The sequence below is a fragment of the Denticeps clupeoides genome, chromosome 3 (genome assembly GCF_900700375.1).
Source record: "Denticeps clupeoides chromosome 3, fDenClu1.1, whole genome shotgun sequence".
NCBI lineage: Eukaryota > Metazoa > Chordata > Actinopteri > Clupeiformes > Denticipitidae > Denticeps > Denticeps clupeoides.
The window spans coordinates 33,841,224-33,855,694 of NC_041709.1; the positions used below are offsets into that span (position 1 = coordinate 33,841,224).

General features: G+C 41.9%; 2 protein-coding genes, 1 long non-coding RNA gene and 1 pseudogene across 5 annotated transcripts in view; all 4 read right to left on the reverse strand.

Moving 5' to 3' along the window:
- Positions 1-14,471, reverse strand: part of LOC114785464 (zinc finger protein 493-like) — a 478,845-nt gene that overhangs the window by 21,349 nt on the left and 443,025 nt on the right. The window lies entirely within an intron of this gene.
- LOC114785925 (uncharacterized) lies at positions 5,873-7,455 on the reverse strand. 2 transcript variants are annotated; one of them, XR_003749126.1, is made up of 3 exons: positions 7,396-7,455; positions 6,727-6,825; positions 5,873-5,915 (listed from the first exon to the last, which is right to left on the reverse strand). It is a non-coding gene; the product is annotated as an uncharacterized LOC114785925 (long non-coding RNA). The 2 variants fall into 2 exon arrangements; XR_003749127.1 differs by lacking the exon at positions 7,396-7,455 and adding an exon at positions 7,249-7,308 and having other exon boundaries at positions 5,877-5,915.
- LOC114787229 (uncharacterized) lies at positions 8,352-8,445 on the reverse strand (annotated as a pseudogene).
- Positions 12,762-14,471, reverse strand: part of LOC114785776 (zinc finger protein 239-like) — a 28,974-nt gene continuing 27,264 nt past the window's right edge. The window contains exons 3-4 of one of the 2 annotated variants that reach the window (XM_028972359.1): positions 13,134-13,232; positions 12,783-12,895 (exon numbers count right to left, since the gene is read on the reverse strand). In XM_028972359.1, coding sequence (XP_028828192.1) covers positions 13,171-13,232 — 62 coding nt within the window. In that variant the 3' untranslated portion in view covers positions 12,783-12,895; positions 13,134-13,170. Of the gene's footprint in view, positions 13,233-14,471 lie in introns of both variants that reach the window. The other variant, XM_028972358.1, reaches the window with a different exon arrangement.

A 14,471-nucleotide genomic window follows, 5' to 3' on the forward strand; every position in this document is an offset into this window, starting at 1 on the left:
GTTGTGATACTTTTGCAAAACTCTTCCCACACTCTTCACACTGATTAGGCTTGTCTTTAGAATAGTTTATCTGCTGTGTTTCAAGGATCTTCACTTCTCTTAAATTGTTGTCATACATGTTGAACTTTTCTTCAGTTTCCTCTTTACACCGTTGATCAGTTAATTTGATTTCCTGATCTGTAAAAAAAAAAAACAATTTAATGCCACCAACACATGTTTGAACCTGATTAATCAAATTACATGATAATTTAAACAGGGGCTTTGGGCACAATTAGTGAGAAATAAAGCGGATATTGAAAGATAAATTTATTGTTTTTGTAATTGTGATCAGAATTAGAAAACTTTATTAATCCTGAAAGAAAATTGCATATGCTACAACGGCACAAAGGGAAAGACATACAATGTACATACAAAGTATGTAGAAGACATACAAGTGCACAGAGAGACCGAGAGACAGACATACATTTATGAGTATAAATAAAAAAAAAAAAAACACTAAAATAATTATGTAGTAATGGCTAAAGCAGCATTGCACATTATACACACACATTATTATGCACATTCATCGGTGTCCCTCCCCCTCCCTCCAAGACATCTACAGCACACGCCTCACCAAGAAAGCCCTCGGCATAGCAGCTGATCCCACCCACCCAATGCAAACCTTCTTCAGCCTGCTGCCATCAGGGAGGAGACTGCGGAGTCTCCAGGCCAGGACCAGCAGACTGAAGGACAGCTTCACCCATCAGGCTGTCAGGAAACTCAACCCCCTCCCGGCTCTGCCCCCACTCCCCTCTTCTGCTCCACAAACTTTCTGAACCCTAACACACACAAACTGACCATGCACCAGTCACTCTGTGCAGCTTTGGTCTGCCAACTACCTCACTTGTCACTTTAAACTTACCTCTGTTGCACTACATGGTTTTGCACTCTCCACCATGTGCCCTTATTTGTATATTGTGTTTTTTAAAAATGTATTTATACCTTTGTATTCAATGTTACTGTTTTGTATTTAATGTTACTTGTATGCACCATGGGTCTGAGAGTAGCGTAATTTCAATTCTCTGCACATCCTGTACATGTGGCCTAATTGACAATAAAGCTGACTTTGACTTTGACATTGTATTATAAACACAGCATACGATGACACAACAAAATGTGTACCCTGCATCACCCTTAGTGAGCAGTGGGCAGCCATGAAAGGCGCCCAGGGAGTGGATTTGAACCCAAACCTTTTGGTTATGAGTAGGGCTGTATTTTGTCGATTTTTTCCATCGATTAATCGTGTAAGTCCAATTTTTGAGTTTTTAAACAACTCTATCAATAGTGTGTCATGCAACATGAAAATCCTCTAAAAATGAGCAAGCAATTGGGCGTTATTACTCACAAAAAAAGTTTTTTTATTCAAACTCAATAGTTTTATTAGATCAAAGCTTAAAACCTTTGGGTTACTGGCTCCAGAACTAAGCCATTTAATCAATCTTTCTGTGAAACATTCATGATGTATATGAAAAAAAGACTTCAAATCATAGGTCCTATATGTCCTCGAAGCCTTGAGGCAAAGAATTTTCCTCTATAATTTTTTGTAATCAAATCATTCGAATAATCGTTTCAGTCCTAGTTATGAGTCCACTTTCTTTCCAACTAAGCCACCACTGTGCAGAAGCATAATATAATTTTGTTCAGTTCCTCTGCTAGAGCATCATTACTGCTAATGGTTATGTCTGCCACATTTGTAGTTAGTGTGGAACTTCTGTGGGTCTCCCTAGTTATTCATGGTTTACTGATAGTAAAATATCTGATGTGCTTATCCACAGCAACACAGTCAATACAGTTCTTTATATGAACAGAACTCCACTCACCTGAATAATCTTCATCATCTGACTCTTTCTTCACAACAATTCCTGTTGGTTCCAGTATTTTACTGCAGTTCAGAGATGTGATGGTATCTGGTGATATTTCTGGTTTAACACGTGTGCTGCTCTGGTCTACACTCCTCAGATCAGCAGGTAACAGAGACAGACTGCGATCCATCTTGGGACCTTGGAATGAAGCAGAAGGTTCTTTCAACAATGATCTTATGACCAATAATGATTCTAGAATTATTTTATGCAGGACATAGTATGCCTAACAGTATTCCTATAAAATACACATAAATAGACAAATCAGATTTCTGATATTACATAAAGACACAGTCACCTTTATAAATGATTCCCAGGAGATTCCTCAGTTGCAGCTAATTTTACAGCGAGCACAACCAACTCCAGCTTCTCTCTATTCACATAAAAAGGCTTGTAGCTCATGTGAGCTGCTGCAGTCTTTTACAGACAATCACAGCAGAGTGTTTTCTGGTTTAAATGTGATTGGTGATGTTGGAAATGTGTTGGATAAAGAACAGTGAAGAAAAAGTCTCCACATTAAAAGTGTGAATGATCCCAGACATCAGTCTGAATGAGCATTTAGCTGCTAACGTGAAACTACTTTAGCATAACTGTATCTGTATCTGTTGCTATTAAACCCGTTCACCAGCCCGCTGGACACAAACTACTTACATTTAAGCTTTTTAAAAAACAATAAAGTGTCAAAAGAACATTTTGAAGTCTGACCCGAGTCTGTGTGTAGAGCGAGTTTAAATCAGCCCGCTCCTCCCTCACCAGACCGCCACTTTAAACAGTCCAAATAACACGCGTTTCTACATTTTATTACATTTATGTGGAATAAAATTACTTACCAAATCATTAAAACTCCAAAATCGGATCATTTACGTCAGCAGGGTGACTCGCGCGTGCACTTGTTAGTGTTTTACTTGGTTTTCCTGCAGATGTAAACAGAAGCAGATTCGTCACACGGCAGCAGATTCGTCAAATGAGACCGAAAATTCTGGATAACCGTCAAATAATAAAAAAAAAAAAAAAACACTGTAAATGTTACGTTGCAGCTGTCAGTCATTGACTTTGTTTTCGATTTTGTATGAAAGTCTGTTCTTCAATGTTTTATTTGAATCTTGAATTTGAAATACTTCAAATGATTCATATTTTCATCTATATTTTAAATAAAAAGTTTTATTTCAAGTAACAGCCCTTTTCATAAAATGTTTAAACTTCATAAATATCATGTAGTCTAAACTGCCCAACTATCTTCGCTCCCAGCCACAGCCTGTTGGCGTTCTTCCCTAGTTGCAGAAACATGAACACCCGCAAACAACCTCCACCACATCACATCCCATAACCCTTCCCGACCAGTCTGTCAACTGGTCCCAGACCAGTGTGGCCTTGTCCTCTGTGGCAAGGACACCTCTCACCCTGCTGGCACTCTTGCTGCTGGAACTATGGCGGTGTCACTACCTTGGCCCTTTTCGGTTGCTGGAGGCTGGTCTCTCTCCCTGGCTGGTCCTGGTGTTATTGGTGATGTCACTGCCTCACACCACTCCTGTCAGCTCTGATGGCTGATCACTCCTGCTGACTGGTCCTTGAAAATCATAATGCCTCTTCTGATTAGCAGATGCTTTTTGTTGGTGTCTCTTAACCGCCTCTGTCACTGTTGTCAGAAGCTGCGAAACCCCCCTAAAATATTCCTGTACTGACTGACCCCCCCACGGTCAAAATGTAGTATAACATCCACTGGCAACACCAGTTCTTGCACAAAAAGCACTTTATGAGGTTTAAACGGGGCAGTGGTGGCCAAGCGGTTAAGGATGCGGCTCCATAATGAGCAGATTGTCAGTTCAAATCCTGATCCGCCAAGGTGCCTCTGAGGTGCCACCAAGAAGAGTACCATCCCCACACACTGCTCCCCGGGCGCCTGTCATGGCATGGTTTCAGACTGAAACTACTTACAATGAAGTAAGAAATATCATATATAGAACCATAATAAACAAGCATGTAACACTAACATAAAAAATACACAGAGAACATGATAATAACAGTACTTTTATGTAATTATACACAACAGACATACATATCTGTATGCCTATGAACCAGAAGACCTGGGTTCGAATCCCACTTACTGCCATTGCGTCCCTGAGCAAGACACTTAACCCTAAGTTGCTCCAGGGGGACTGTCCCTGTAACTACTGATTGTAAGTCGCTCTGGATAAGGGCGTCTGATAAATGCTGTAAATGTACCTGTTACATTCAGTGGCTTCACAAATGATTCCCTACTCAAAACATCCATAATCCGTAGTGACCTGTTCTCTACCCTGATTGTCAGAAACACACATCAAACATCATAGAGGTGTGTTTGGGGTCGTTATCATGTGGGAATACTGCCCTTCGTCCCAGTTTCTGAAGGGATCATGCTGCGCTTCAGTATGTTACAGTACATGGTGGCATTTATGTTCCGTCCTCATGCAGCCCCAAACCATGCTTGGACTAGGTTCCAGTAATCCATGACCTTAATCTGACTGTCCAATACTTGTTGGAAACAAACATTTGACATGTTAAAATATACAGTGATCTTATAGACAGGTGATATGTCGTAATAGTAAGATAGATACTGGACAATGCCGTCTTAGGTCCTCAGTTTGGATAACACGCAGTACCTACAGGCTCACTTCTGTGGTATGTCAATTATAAGTCCACTTAATTACAGTCACCTAGTCAGGATCAGGATCAGTAGCATCATAATGGACATGTAATGTACACAATGACACTGGACTAAAACCTACTCTGTAATGTCCAGTACCTCCAAACATGGACAGATGCTCTATATTAAACTCTGGACTTCTCCACCTGTACAACTGTAGGAGTTTTTCTCTTCTTGGACAAATGATCACAAACCCTGCATTGACACCACTTGCAGGCTCACTCTACCCTGGAAGGGCGCCCCTCTCTGTATCACTCCTTCCCAACATTTCTTCCTTTCTTTTTTCCTCTCTCCTGGAGTTTATTTTTGGTGAGGAGATTTCCTTGTGCGCAGAAGGGTCAAGTTTTGGGGGCGTCAACTGTAGGGGCTTTCAAAACATACATTTAGACATACTGTTTGTGATTATGGGCTATATAAAAAATAAATATTGTTGTTGTTGTTGTATATTCATCTGCAGCAGAAAAAACATTGTACTGAGAGTATGCCGTTCTGATACATTTCATATAAAATGTACAATGATCTATCCCACAAAATACCTTTTTACTTTTCATCATGACAATGACCCCAAACCTACATCCAAACCAATAAAAGAAAGGCTTCACTAATACAAAATGAAAAATTTGGAATGGGCCAGACCTAAATCCGCTAGAAAAGCTGTGGGGTGACTTGAAGAGGGCTGAGCACAACAGATGCTTTCACACTTTTATAAATGCTGACCTCCAACCAAAGAGACTGAATGCTGTAAACAAATTAAAAGGTGTTTCGACAAAGTATTGGTTTAATGTGTACACTTTTTATATTCACCATATCTGTAGATTTATACAATTGTTAGCTATTCTGATAAATATGCTGTTATAACACAGAACATGGTCACGTCTACAATTCCTACTGATATCCAGATCATTACTTGAACAGACTTAATCATCCAACTTTCTTCACATTAATTTTTGTTGGTTCCAGTGTTTTACCACAATGTATAGGTGTGACTATATCTGATTTCTCCAGTTCAACAACTGCTATACACTTGTAGAGCTTTTCATCAGTATGTTCAGGTTGATGATATTTCACTTGATCCAATGTTGTTAAGTATTTCGAGTAAAGCGTGCGGTAGAAAAGATTTGCAGTATGTGTCCTCTTGTGAGTTTTAAAGTCTAATGCTTGTGTAAAACTCCTGCCACACTCTTCACACTGGTAAGGCTTCTCTTTTGAATAGTTTCTCTGTCGTGTTTCAATGATCTTCACTTGTCTTACACTGTTGTCATACATGTTGAACGGGTGCAACTTTTCTTCTGTTTCCTCTTTACATCTTTGTTCAGCGAATTTCATTTCCTGATCTGTGAAAACAAACAACCACAGACCACAAAATTACATTTTTGAAACCGATTAATGAAATGACATGACATTTTAAGCAGGATTTTTTTGACACAATTAGTGAGGAATAAAGTGGATATTGAAAGTAAAAGTCCTTCTTTATTTCATTGTGGTACACAGCAGGCACAGCACATGGTGACACAACAAACTGTGTTCTCTGCATTAAACCAATCACTATAGTGAGCAGCGAGAAGCTATGAAAGGTGCCTGGGGAGCAGAGTGTGGGGACGGTACCATATATTTATTAGATTATCTTTATAATACATGACATTATGGGTGTACTTGTTAATACCACATTTGTTCGTTCTCCAATCAGAATTGCATTCAAAAAGAGCTGGTAATCTTATATTCAGTTTGTGTGGATTTCATTGCAATACAAAATTGTGTAACCCATAACAAAAGAACAAGAACAGACGGTAAACCCATAAAACACAGGAATAAAAAAAAAAAAAAATTATTATGAAAATAATAAAGAAAATTTTTTTCCCCCCAAAGTTAACTTTATGCCACTGGAAGTGCATGATTTCAGGGGAATTTTTAATTATTTCTAGAGCTTTCAGACTCCTCCTTTCTTACTGAAACACATCTGCGAGCAGGTCAGCACAGCCTCTGCTGGAATATCTAAGGCTGTCGCCATTCATCCATCAGTAGTTAGTGTGGACCTTCTGTGGGTCTCCCTAGTTATTCATGGTTTACTGATAGTAAAATATCTGATGTGCTTATCCACACGAACACAGTCAATAAAGTTCTTTATATGAACAGAACTCCACTCACCTGAATAGACTTCATCATCCGACATCATTCCTGTTGGTTCAAGTGTTTTACCACAGTTCAGAGATGTGATGGTATCTGATGGTATTTTTGGTTCAACATCTATGACAAAGAAACAGAGAAAATGACAATTACAGCCAATCACCTCATAATGACAACAACAATGACAACAGTGGTAGGTAGTAGCCTAGTGGGTAAGACACTCGCCTATGAACCAGAAAACCCGGGTTCGAATCCCACTTACTACCATTGTGTCCCTGAGCAAGACACTTAACCCTAAGTTGCTCCAGGGAGACTGTCCCTGTAACTACTGATTGTAAGTCGCTCTGGATAAGGGCGTCTGATAAATGCTGTAAATGTAAACATTTATTTCTTATATAGCCCAAAATCACATACAGTATGTCTCAATGGGCTTTGACAGGCCCTACAGTTGACACCCCCCACACTTGACCCTTCTGCACACAAGGAAAAACTCCACACAAAAAAACTCTAGGAGAGAGAGAAAAAAAGAAGAAAGGAAGAAACCTTGGGAAGGAGTGATACAGAGAGGGACCCCCTTCCAGGGTAGAGTGAGCCTGCAAATGGTGTCAGTGCAGGGTTGGGGATGATATAATAATAAGTCCTACAGTTTGGATGAGTCCAGGATGTAGTCAGTGTCATGGTCTACATTACATGTCCATAATGATGTTACTGGTCCATTTGAAGATCCCTATAGCTGTAGTTGTAATGGTGGTGGTGGCTGTGGTGACCCTCTGGTTTGTTTCATGGTATGTCCTTGTTTAGCAGTTGTCAGGAACCAGGATTTATTTGCTGGTCTCTTCACTGGGGTCTGCCAGTAGTCTGGGCGCTTGATTCCGTGTCTCGGAGAAAAACAAACAGAAGCAGCGGCAGACAGTTGCACTGTACGACCGATACTGAAGTATGTGGTTATAGTGGTATACTGGTACTACAGTGGCCCGGTACCCTAACTAGGACAGCCAAACTAGGTTGAATTTAACTTTGTCTGTGTCTAACAGGGGGACTCTGTGATAAACTGGACTTTATAATTGACACTGCGTCAAAGTGAAGTGAAATGAGGGTCTAGGACTTTAACAAAAAGCCAGAGAAAACAGATTTCAGATTGGTTTTAAAACACTGAGACTGTGTCCCGGACACTGAGAGGCAAGATTTCTTTTTAAAATGTGATTGGGGGTTTTGAAAAGTGGGTTGGACAAATTGTTGAAAAGGTATCTGCATCAAAAGTGTTCGGTGATTTATTCTGTGATTAATTCCATTTGGCTGTGCTTTAAGGAACCAACAGCAATTTGCAAAATGACTTTAAACTGTGAATACGTAGTTGCAGAAAATTACTAGAAATAATAATATTTCACACAGCATAACTTGCTTATTTTCATATGAACTTGTAACAATTAAACATTTAGGGTTTAGGGGGTCAGTCAAATAAATACTAATCACAAAAAGTTATTGTGATATAATAAGGATATTGTGAGATAAGGACGCAATTGTATTGGGGTAATGGAAACAGCTGCAGGCCCGTTTACGGGATATGAGGGTACTAGGGTTTCCAAAGAAACCATTCACAACCGACACCACCGCTTCCTTAACTGCTAGGCCACCACTGCCCTTCAAAAAATATGGAGTGTTTCACGGATTTGTCTGTCATTCTTTCGCAGGGGCCATGCTAGTCTTCCCATCTCAACTGGCTCCTTTCGATGTGGAGGAGCAGCGTCAATTATAACACAGTGTCAGTTATAAAGTCCAGTTTATCACACAGTCCCCCTGTTAGACACAGACAAAGTTACATTTACCCTAGTTAGGCTGTCCTAGTTACCAACAGACTACCGGCAGACCCCAGTGAAGAGCCCACCAGATAAATCCTGATTCCTGACAAACTGCTAAACGAGGACATAGCATGAAAGCAGAAGAACTTTCATGGAAAAAACAACAATGAGTCAGTGTACCCGGCCCAGAGGGTTACTGGGATCCCACCCTGGAGCCAGGCCAGGTGGCTGAGCTTTCGCTCATGGGGCCCGGCCGGGCCCAGCACAAGCTGGATATATGGGCTCAGTGAACTGTGGGCCCACCACCCACAGGAGGAAGATGAAGAGTCTGGTGCAATGGGGATCAGGTGGTGGCAAACCGATGCGGGAGCTTTGGCGGTCTGATCCCCAGATAACGAAACTGGCTATTTGAACTTGGAACGTCACCTCTCTGGCAGGAAAGGAGTTGGAGCTTTTGGAAGAGGTTGAGCGGTACAGGCTAGATATAGTCGGACGCACCTCGACACATTTCTTTGGATCTGGAACCCAAGTCCTTGAGAGAGGTTGGACACTCTCCTTTGCTGGAGTTGCTCAGGGTGAGAGGTGGAGGGCTGGGGTTTTGTGTTTTTTTTTAGCCCCAAAACTCTCAGCCTGTTTGTTGGGGTTTACCCCGTGGGACGAGACGGTAGCTTCCCAGCACCTTTGGGTCAGGGAAAGGGTCCTGACTGTTGTTTGCACTTATGTGCCGAATAACAGCTCAGTGTACCCACCCTTTTTGGAGTCTCTGGGACGAGTGCTAGATAGTGCTCCGACTGGGGACTCCGTTGTCCTGCTGGGGGACTTCAATGCTCATGTGGGCAATAACAGCATGACTTCTGTGCAAGCCGCAGTTTGGCCATAAGGAACACCATGTCCGAACATAAGGATGCCCATCGGTACACTTGGTACCAGGGCAGCATAGGTCAATGATTAACTTTGTAGTCGTATCATCTGACCTGCGGCCATATGTTTTGGACACTCTGGTGAAGAGATGAGAGGAGCTGTCAACTGATCACCACCTGGTGGTGAGTTGGATCAGATGGCAGGGGAACATGCCACAGAGACCTGGCAGACCCAAACGTATAGTGAGGGTGCTGAGAATACCTAGCAGAAAAACCTGTAAAGATGGTTTGAGTATCCCAAGAGCAGGGGGACATTGAGTCTGAATGGACCTTGTTACGCTCTGCGATTGTTGAGGCAGCTGTTGCTAGCTGAAGTCGCAAGGTGGCCGGTGCCAGTCGTGGCGGTAACCCCCGTACATGCTAATGGAAAACAGAGGTTAGAGGAGCAGTCAGGCTGAAGGGGGAAGGCTGGTCTCAAGAAGCAGCAGACAGGTACCGGACAGCCAAGCGGGATGCAGCAGTGGCAGTCGGCGAGGCAAAATCTCGGGCATGGGAGGAGTTCTGTGAGGCCATGGAGAAAGACTACCGATCGCCTCCAAAGAGGTTCTGGCAAACCATCCAGCACCTCAGGAGAGGAAGGCAGCAACTCGCTCACACAGTCTACAGTGGGGACGGGGAGCTGCTGATGTCGACACTCCTCAGCCTCCCTGGAAAGGTCTACTCCAAGGTACTGGAGAGGAGGGTCCGGTCGATAGCTGAGTCTCTGATTGAGGAGGAGCAATGCGTTTTCTTCCTGCACGTGAAACTGTTGACCAGCTCTTTACCCTTGCTAGGGTGATGGAGGGAGCATGGGACTTGGCCCAACCAATCCACATTTGCTTTGTGGATTTGGAGAAGGCTTATGACCGTGTCCCCAGGGGAACCCTAAGGGGTCCGCTCCAGGAGTATGGGGCGGATTGCCTTTTGTTAAGGGCCATTCAGTCCCTGTACCAGCAGAGTGTGACCAAATGGTCCACATAGCCGATAGTAAGTCGGACCTGTTCCCGGTGGACTCCGCCAGGGCTGCCCTTTGTCACCAGTTCTGTTCATAACCTATATGGACAGAATTTCTAGGTGCGGCCATGGTGTGTAGGGTGTCGAGTTGATGGCAGGAGAATATCGTCTCTGCTTTTTGCAGATGATGTGGTCTTCCTAGCTTTCCTAGCTCTTGCTGGGTAGGTTCGCAGCTGAGTGTGAAGCGACAGGGATGAGAATCAGCATCTCCAAAATGTTTCTCGACCGGAAAAAAGTGGCTTGCCAACTCCGGGTCGGGAAAGAGGTCCTGCCTCAAGTGGAGGAGTTTAAGTATCTCTGGGTCTTGTACATAGAAAACATTTTCTGAAAAATATTTCTTAATGTATAACTGTTGTATCACACTATTATAGTCTGGGGAGGACTTCAAAGACTATTATGGTCTTTAAAGAAAGGAAATAGTTATTTATAGAAATTCACACACTACCTGAAATGCTTAAATTCTATTGAACTCACCTGAATGAATAACATCCAAGTCCTGCTTCTCATCATTCACTGTTTCTTCCATAGTTTCAACCAAATTCACATGTGTCATGATATCTGATTTCTTCAATATCCTCTCCGTAGGCTTGTTGGTCTTTTCTTCAGTATGTAAACATTGATTATTTGTGAGTTGATCTAATGTTCTAAAGCCTTTAGAGGAAAGAGTGCACTGATAGATATTTGCATGTTGTGTTCTCTTGTGTCTTAAAAGATTTGATGATTCTGCAAAACTCTTCCCACAATGTACACACTGGTAGGGCTTCTCTCCAGTATGTGTCCTCTTGTGAGATTTAAGGTATGATGATCGTGTAAAACTCTTCCCACATTGTACACACTGGTACAGCTTCTCTCCAGTATGTGTCCTCTTGTGAAGTCTAAGGTATGACTTATGTGCAAAACTCTTCCCACATTGTAGACACTGGTAGGGCTTCTCTCCAGTATGTGTCCTCTTGTGTGTTTTAAGGTTTTCTTCTCGTATAAAAGTCTTCCCACATTGTAGACACTGGTAGGGCTTCTCTCCAGTATGTGTCCTCTTGTGTCTTTTAAGGGTTTCTGCTCGTGTAAAACTTTTCCCACATTGTACACACTGGTAGGGTTTCTCTCTAGTGTGTGTCCTCTGATGTGTTAAAAGGTGTGATGCTCGTGTAAAACTCTTCCCACACTCTTCACACTGGTAATGTGTGTCTTTAGAATAGTTTCTCTGTCCTTTTTCAAGGATCTTCACTTGTTTTATACTGTTGTCATACTTGAACTGGTGCAACTTTTCTTCAGTTTCCTCTTTACACCTTTGATCAGCGAATTTGCTTTCCTGATCTGTAAAAACAAATACATTTATGCCACCAAAGACCTGAATCATTCTTAGACTAAAACCATATAACACAGAAAACAGACTATAGAGCCAATAAAAAAACAAAATAAGCATTTGAACTTGAATGCACCATGTTTCACAGTTGATAGGTTTACTACTCTAATGCCACTCTGGGTATGAAGGACACTTCTTAACAATTCTGGTCCTACTCCTACTTTCTTAGTGAAACACCTCTGCCAGCTGGTCAGCAGTCTCTGCTGGAATATTTGAGGCTGTGAGCAGGCTTGTTTGTGGAAAGGAAATATTTACCCAATATCTGAAACGCTTAAATTTTTTCTTCCACTCACCTGAATGGATCACATCATCCAAGTCCTGCTTCTCATCATTCACTGTTACTTCCACTGTTTCAACCAAATTCACCGGTGTGATGATATCTGATTTCTTCAATTCCTTCTCTGTACGCTTGTCGGCCTTTTCTTCAGTATGTAAATGTTGGTGATGTTTGAGTTGATCTAATGTTCTAAACCATTTAGAGCAAAGAGTGCACTGGTAGATATTTGCAATATGTGTCCTCTTGTGTCTTGTAAGGTGTGATACGTCTGTATAACGCCTCCCATTTTGTACACACTGGTAGGGTTTTTCTTCAGTATGTGTCCTCTTGTGTATTTTAAGGTTTTCTGCTTGTGTATAACTCTTCCCACATTGTAGACACTGGTAGGGCTTCTCTCCAGTATGTGTCCTCTTGTGGGTTTTAAGGTTTCCTGCTTGTGCAAAACTCTTCCCACAGTGTACACACTGGAAGGGCTTCTCTCCAGTATGTATCCTCTTGTGGCGTTTAAGGTATGATGCACATGAAAAACTCTTGCCACATTGTACACACTGGTAGGGCTTCTCTCCAGTATGTGTCACCTTGTGTGATTTAAGGTGTGATGCTTGTGTAAAACTCTTCCCACATTGTACACACTGGTAGGGTTTCTCTCTAGTATGTGTCCTCTGATGTTGTATAAAGTGTGATGCTTGTGTAAAAAGCTTCCCACACTCTTCACACTGGTAAGGCTTCTCTTTAGAATGGTTTTTCTCTCCTGTTTCAAGGATCTTCACTTGTCTTAAACTGTTGGCATACTTGAAATGGTGCAACTTTTCTTCATTGGGGAATTGGCTTTCCTGATCTGTAAAAACAATTTAAAACAATTCATGTCATGGCTGATGTATGATGATTGAGTTGACCTGATGTTCTAAACTCTTTAGAGCAAAAAGTGTACATTTTTGCAGTATGTAATCTCTTGTGTCTCCTAAGGTGTGATGCATCTGCAAAACTCTTCCCACATTGTATGCACTGGTACGGCTGCTCTCCAGTATGTGTCCTCTGGTGTTGTTTTAGACCAAATATGTCTGCAAAACAGTCACCTTCTCATGGTGGAGGAATTTGAGAGCCCTAATGATCCTAAGAGATACGTTGTTTAGGGCACTCGGTGGCCCTAGTAAGGTCTCCCATGACAAATTGGTCTGAGGTAAAGGGAAAGACAAAGAACGGTTCAGAAAAGCTTTCATGGAAGGAAAAACAAAGAGTCAGTGTACTCAGCACGGAGGGTTACCAGAGTCCCACCCTGGAGCCAGGCCTGAGGTTGGGGCCCATGACCAAGCGCCTGGTGGCCGGGATTTTACCCATGGGGCCCGGCCGGGCCCAGCCCAAACCGGATACATGGGCTCATCCATGTACCCACTGCCCGCAGCAGGAATATGAAGGGTCCGGTGCAATGTGGATTGGGAGACCAACCAAGGCGGGAGCTTTGGCGATATGATCCCCAGACAAGGAAACTGGCTATTGGGACATGGAATAACTAAAGATAATTTTATAGAAATGCTTGAATTGGCTAAAACAATGTCGGATAACAGCAGCTTATGTCAGCAACTTATTACCTGTTAACATCATTCCTACTGAACATACCAACAGCACTTCCGATATAAGAATAGGATTATTAAATGTTAGATCGCACACCTAAAACGCTCATTGTTAATGAAATTATTACAGATCAGGGGTTTCATATACTGTGCCTGACCGAAACCAGGTTGAAACATTTGTAGCATTAAATGAGTCTAGTCCTCCTGGATACAGCTATGTACACCGACCTCATTTAACTGGAAGAGGAGGTGGCGTCGCAGTAATTCACACCTTGGTATTACTTATAATGTAAGTGTTATGGACAATGTTAAAAGTTTGAAAATATTTAATTATTATGGGTTGAAATCCAATGTATGCATTTATATGTGATTTATAGTTCATTTCGAATGTAAGGATTTATGGGTAAAACCAAGTCTTGCTAGAAGAGACATGTGATCCCTCAAATGGACTGCAGGTGGGCAGATGTCTTACACGAGGCTCCGCTAAAATACAATGTTAAGTTAGAGCGAAGCTATCTCTTTTCAGGACAAGCAGCCAACGAGGTACTTGTTAAAATGTTCTGTTTATGTTCATGTTGAATATTTGTATCATTTAATTGTTAACGTGTTATACTGTTTATTTAAATACAGTTCTCACGGCACAAGGTGCATGCCACAAGTCGCAAGAACGTCACGCAATAAAGCCCGTTTCGAGAGCCGACCTGTGTCTGCATAGTTTTGAAGAGAGTAACACATAAACCCGGACATGGATTTAACTCTTTTGAGATTCTCCATACCAACATAACCCATGTAGTCTCACAAAATAAAAATCATAAATTAATTCCATTGATTATCATCTATAGA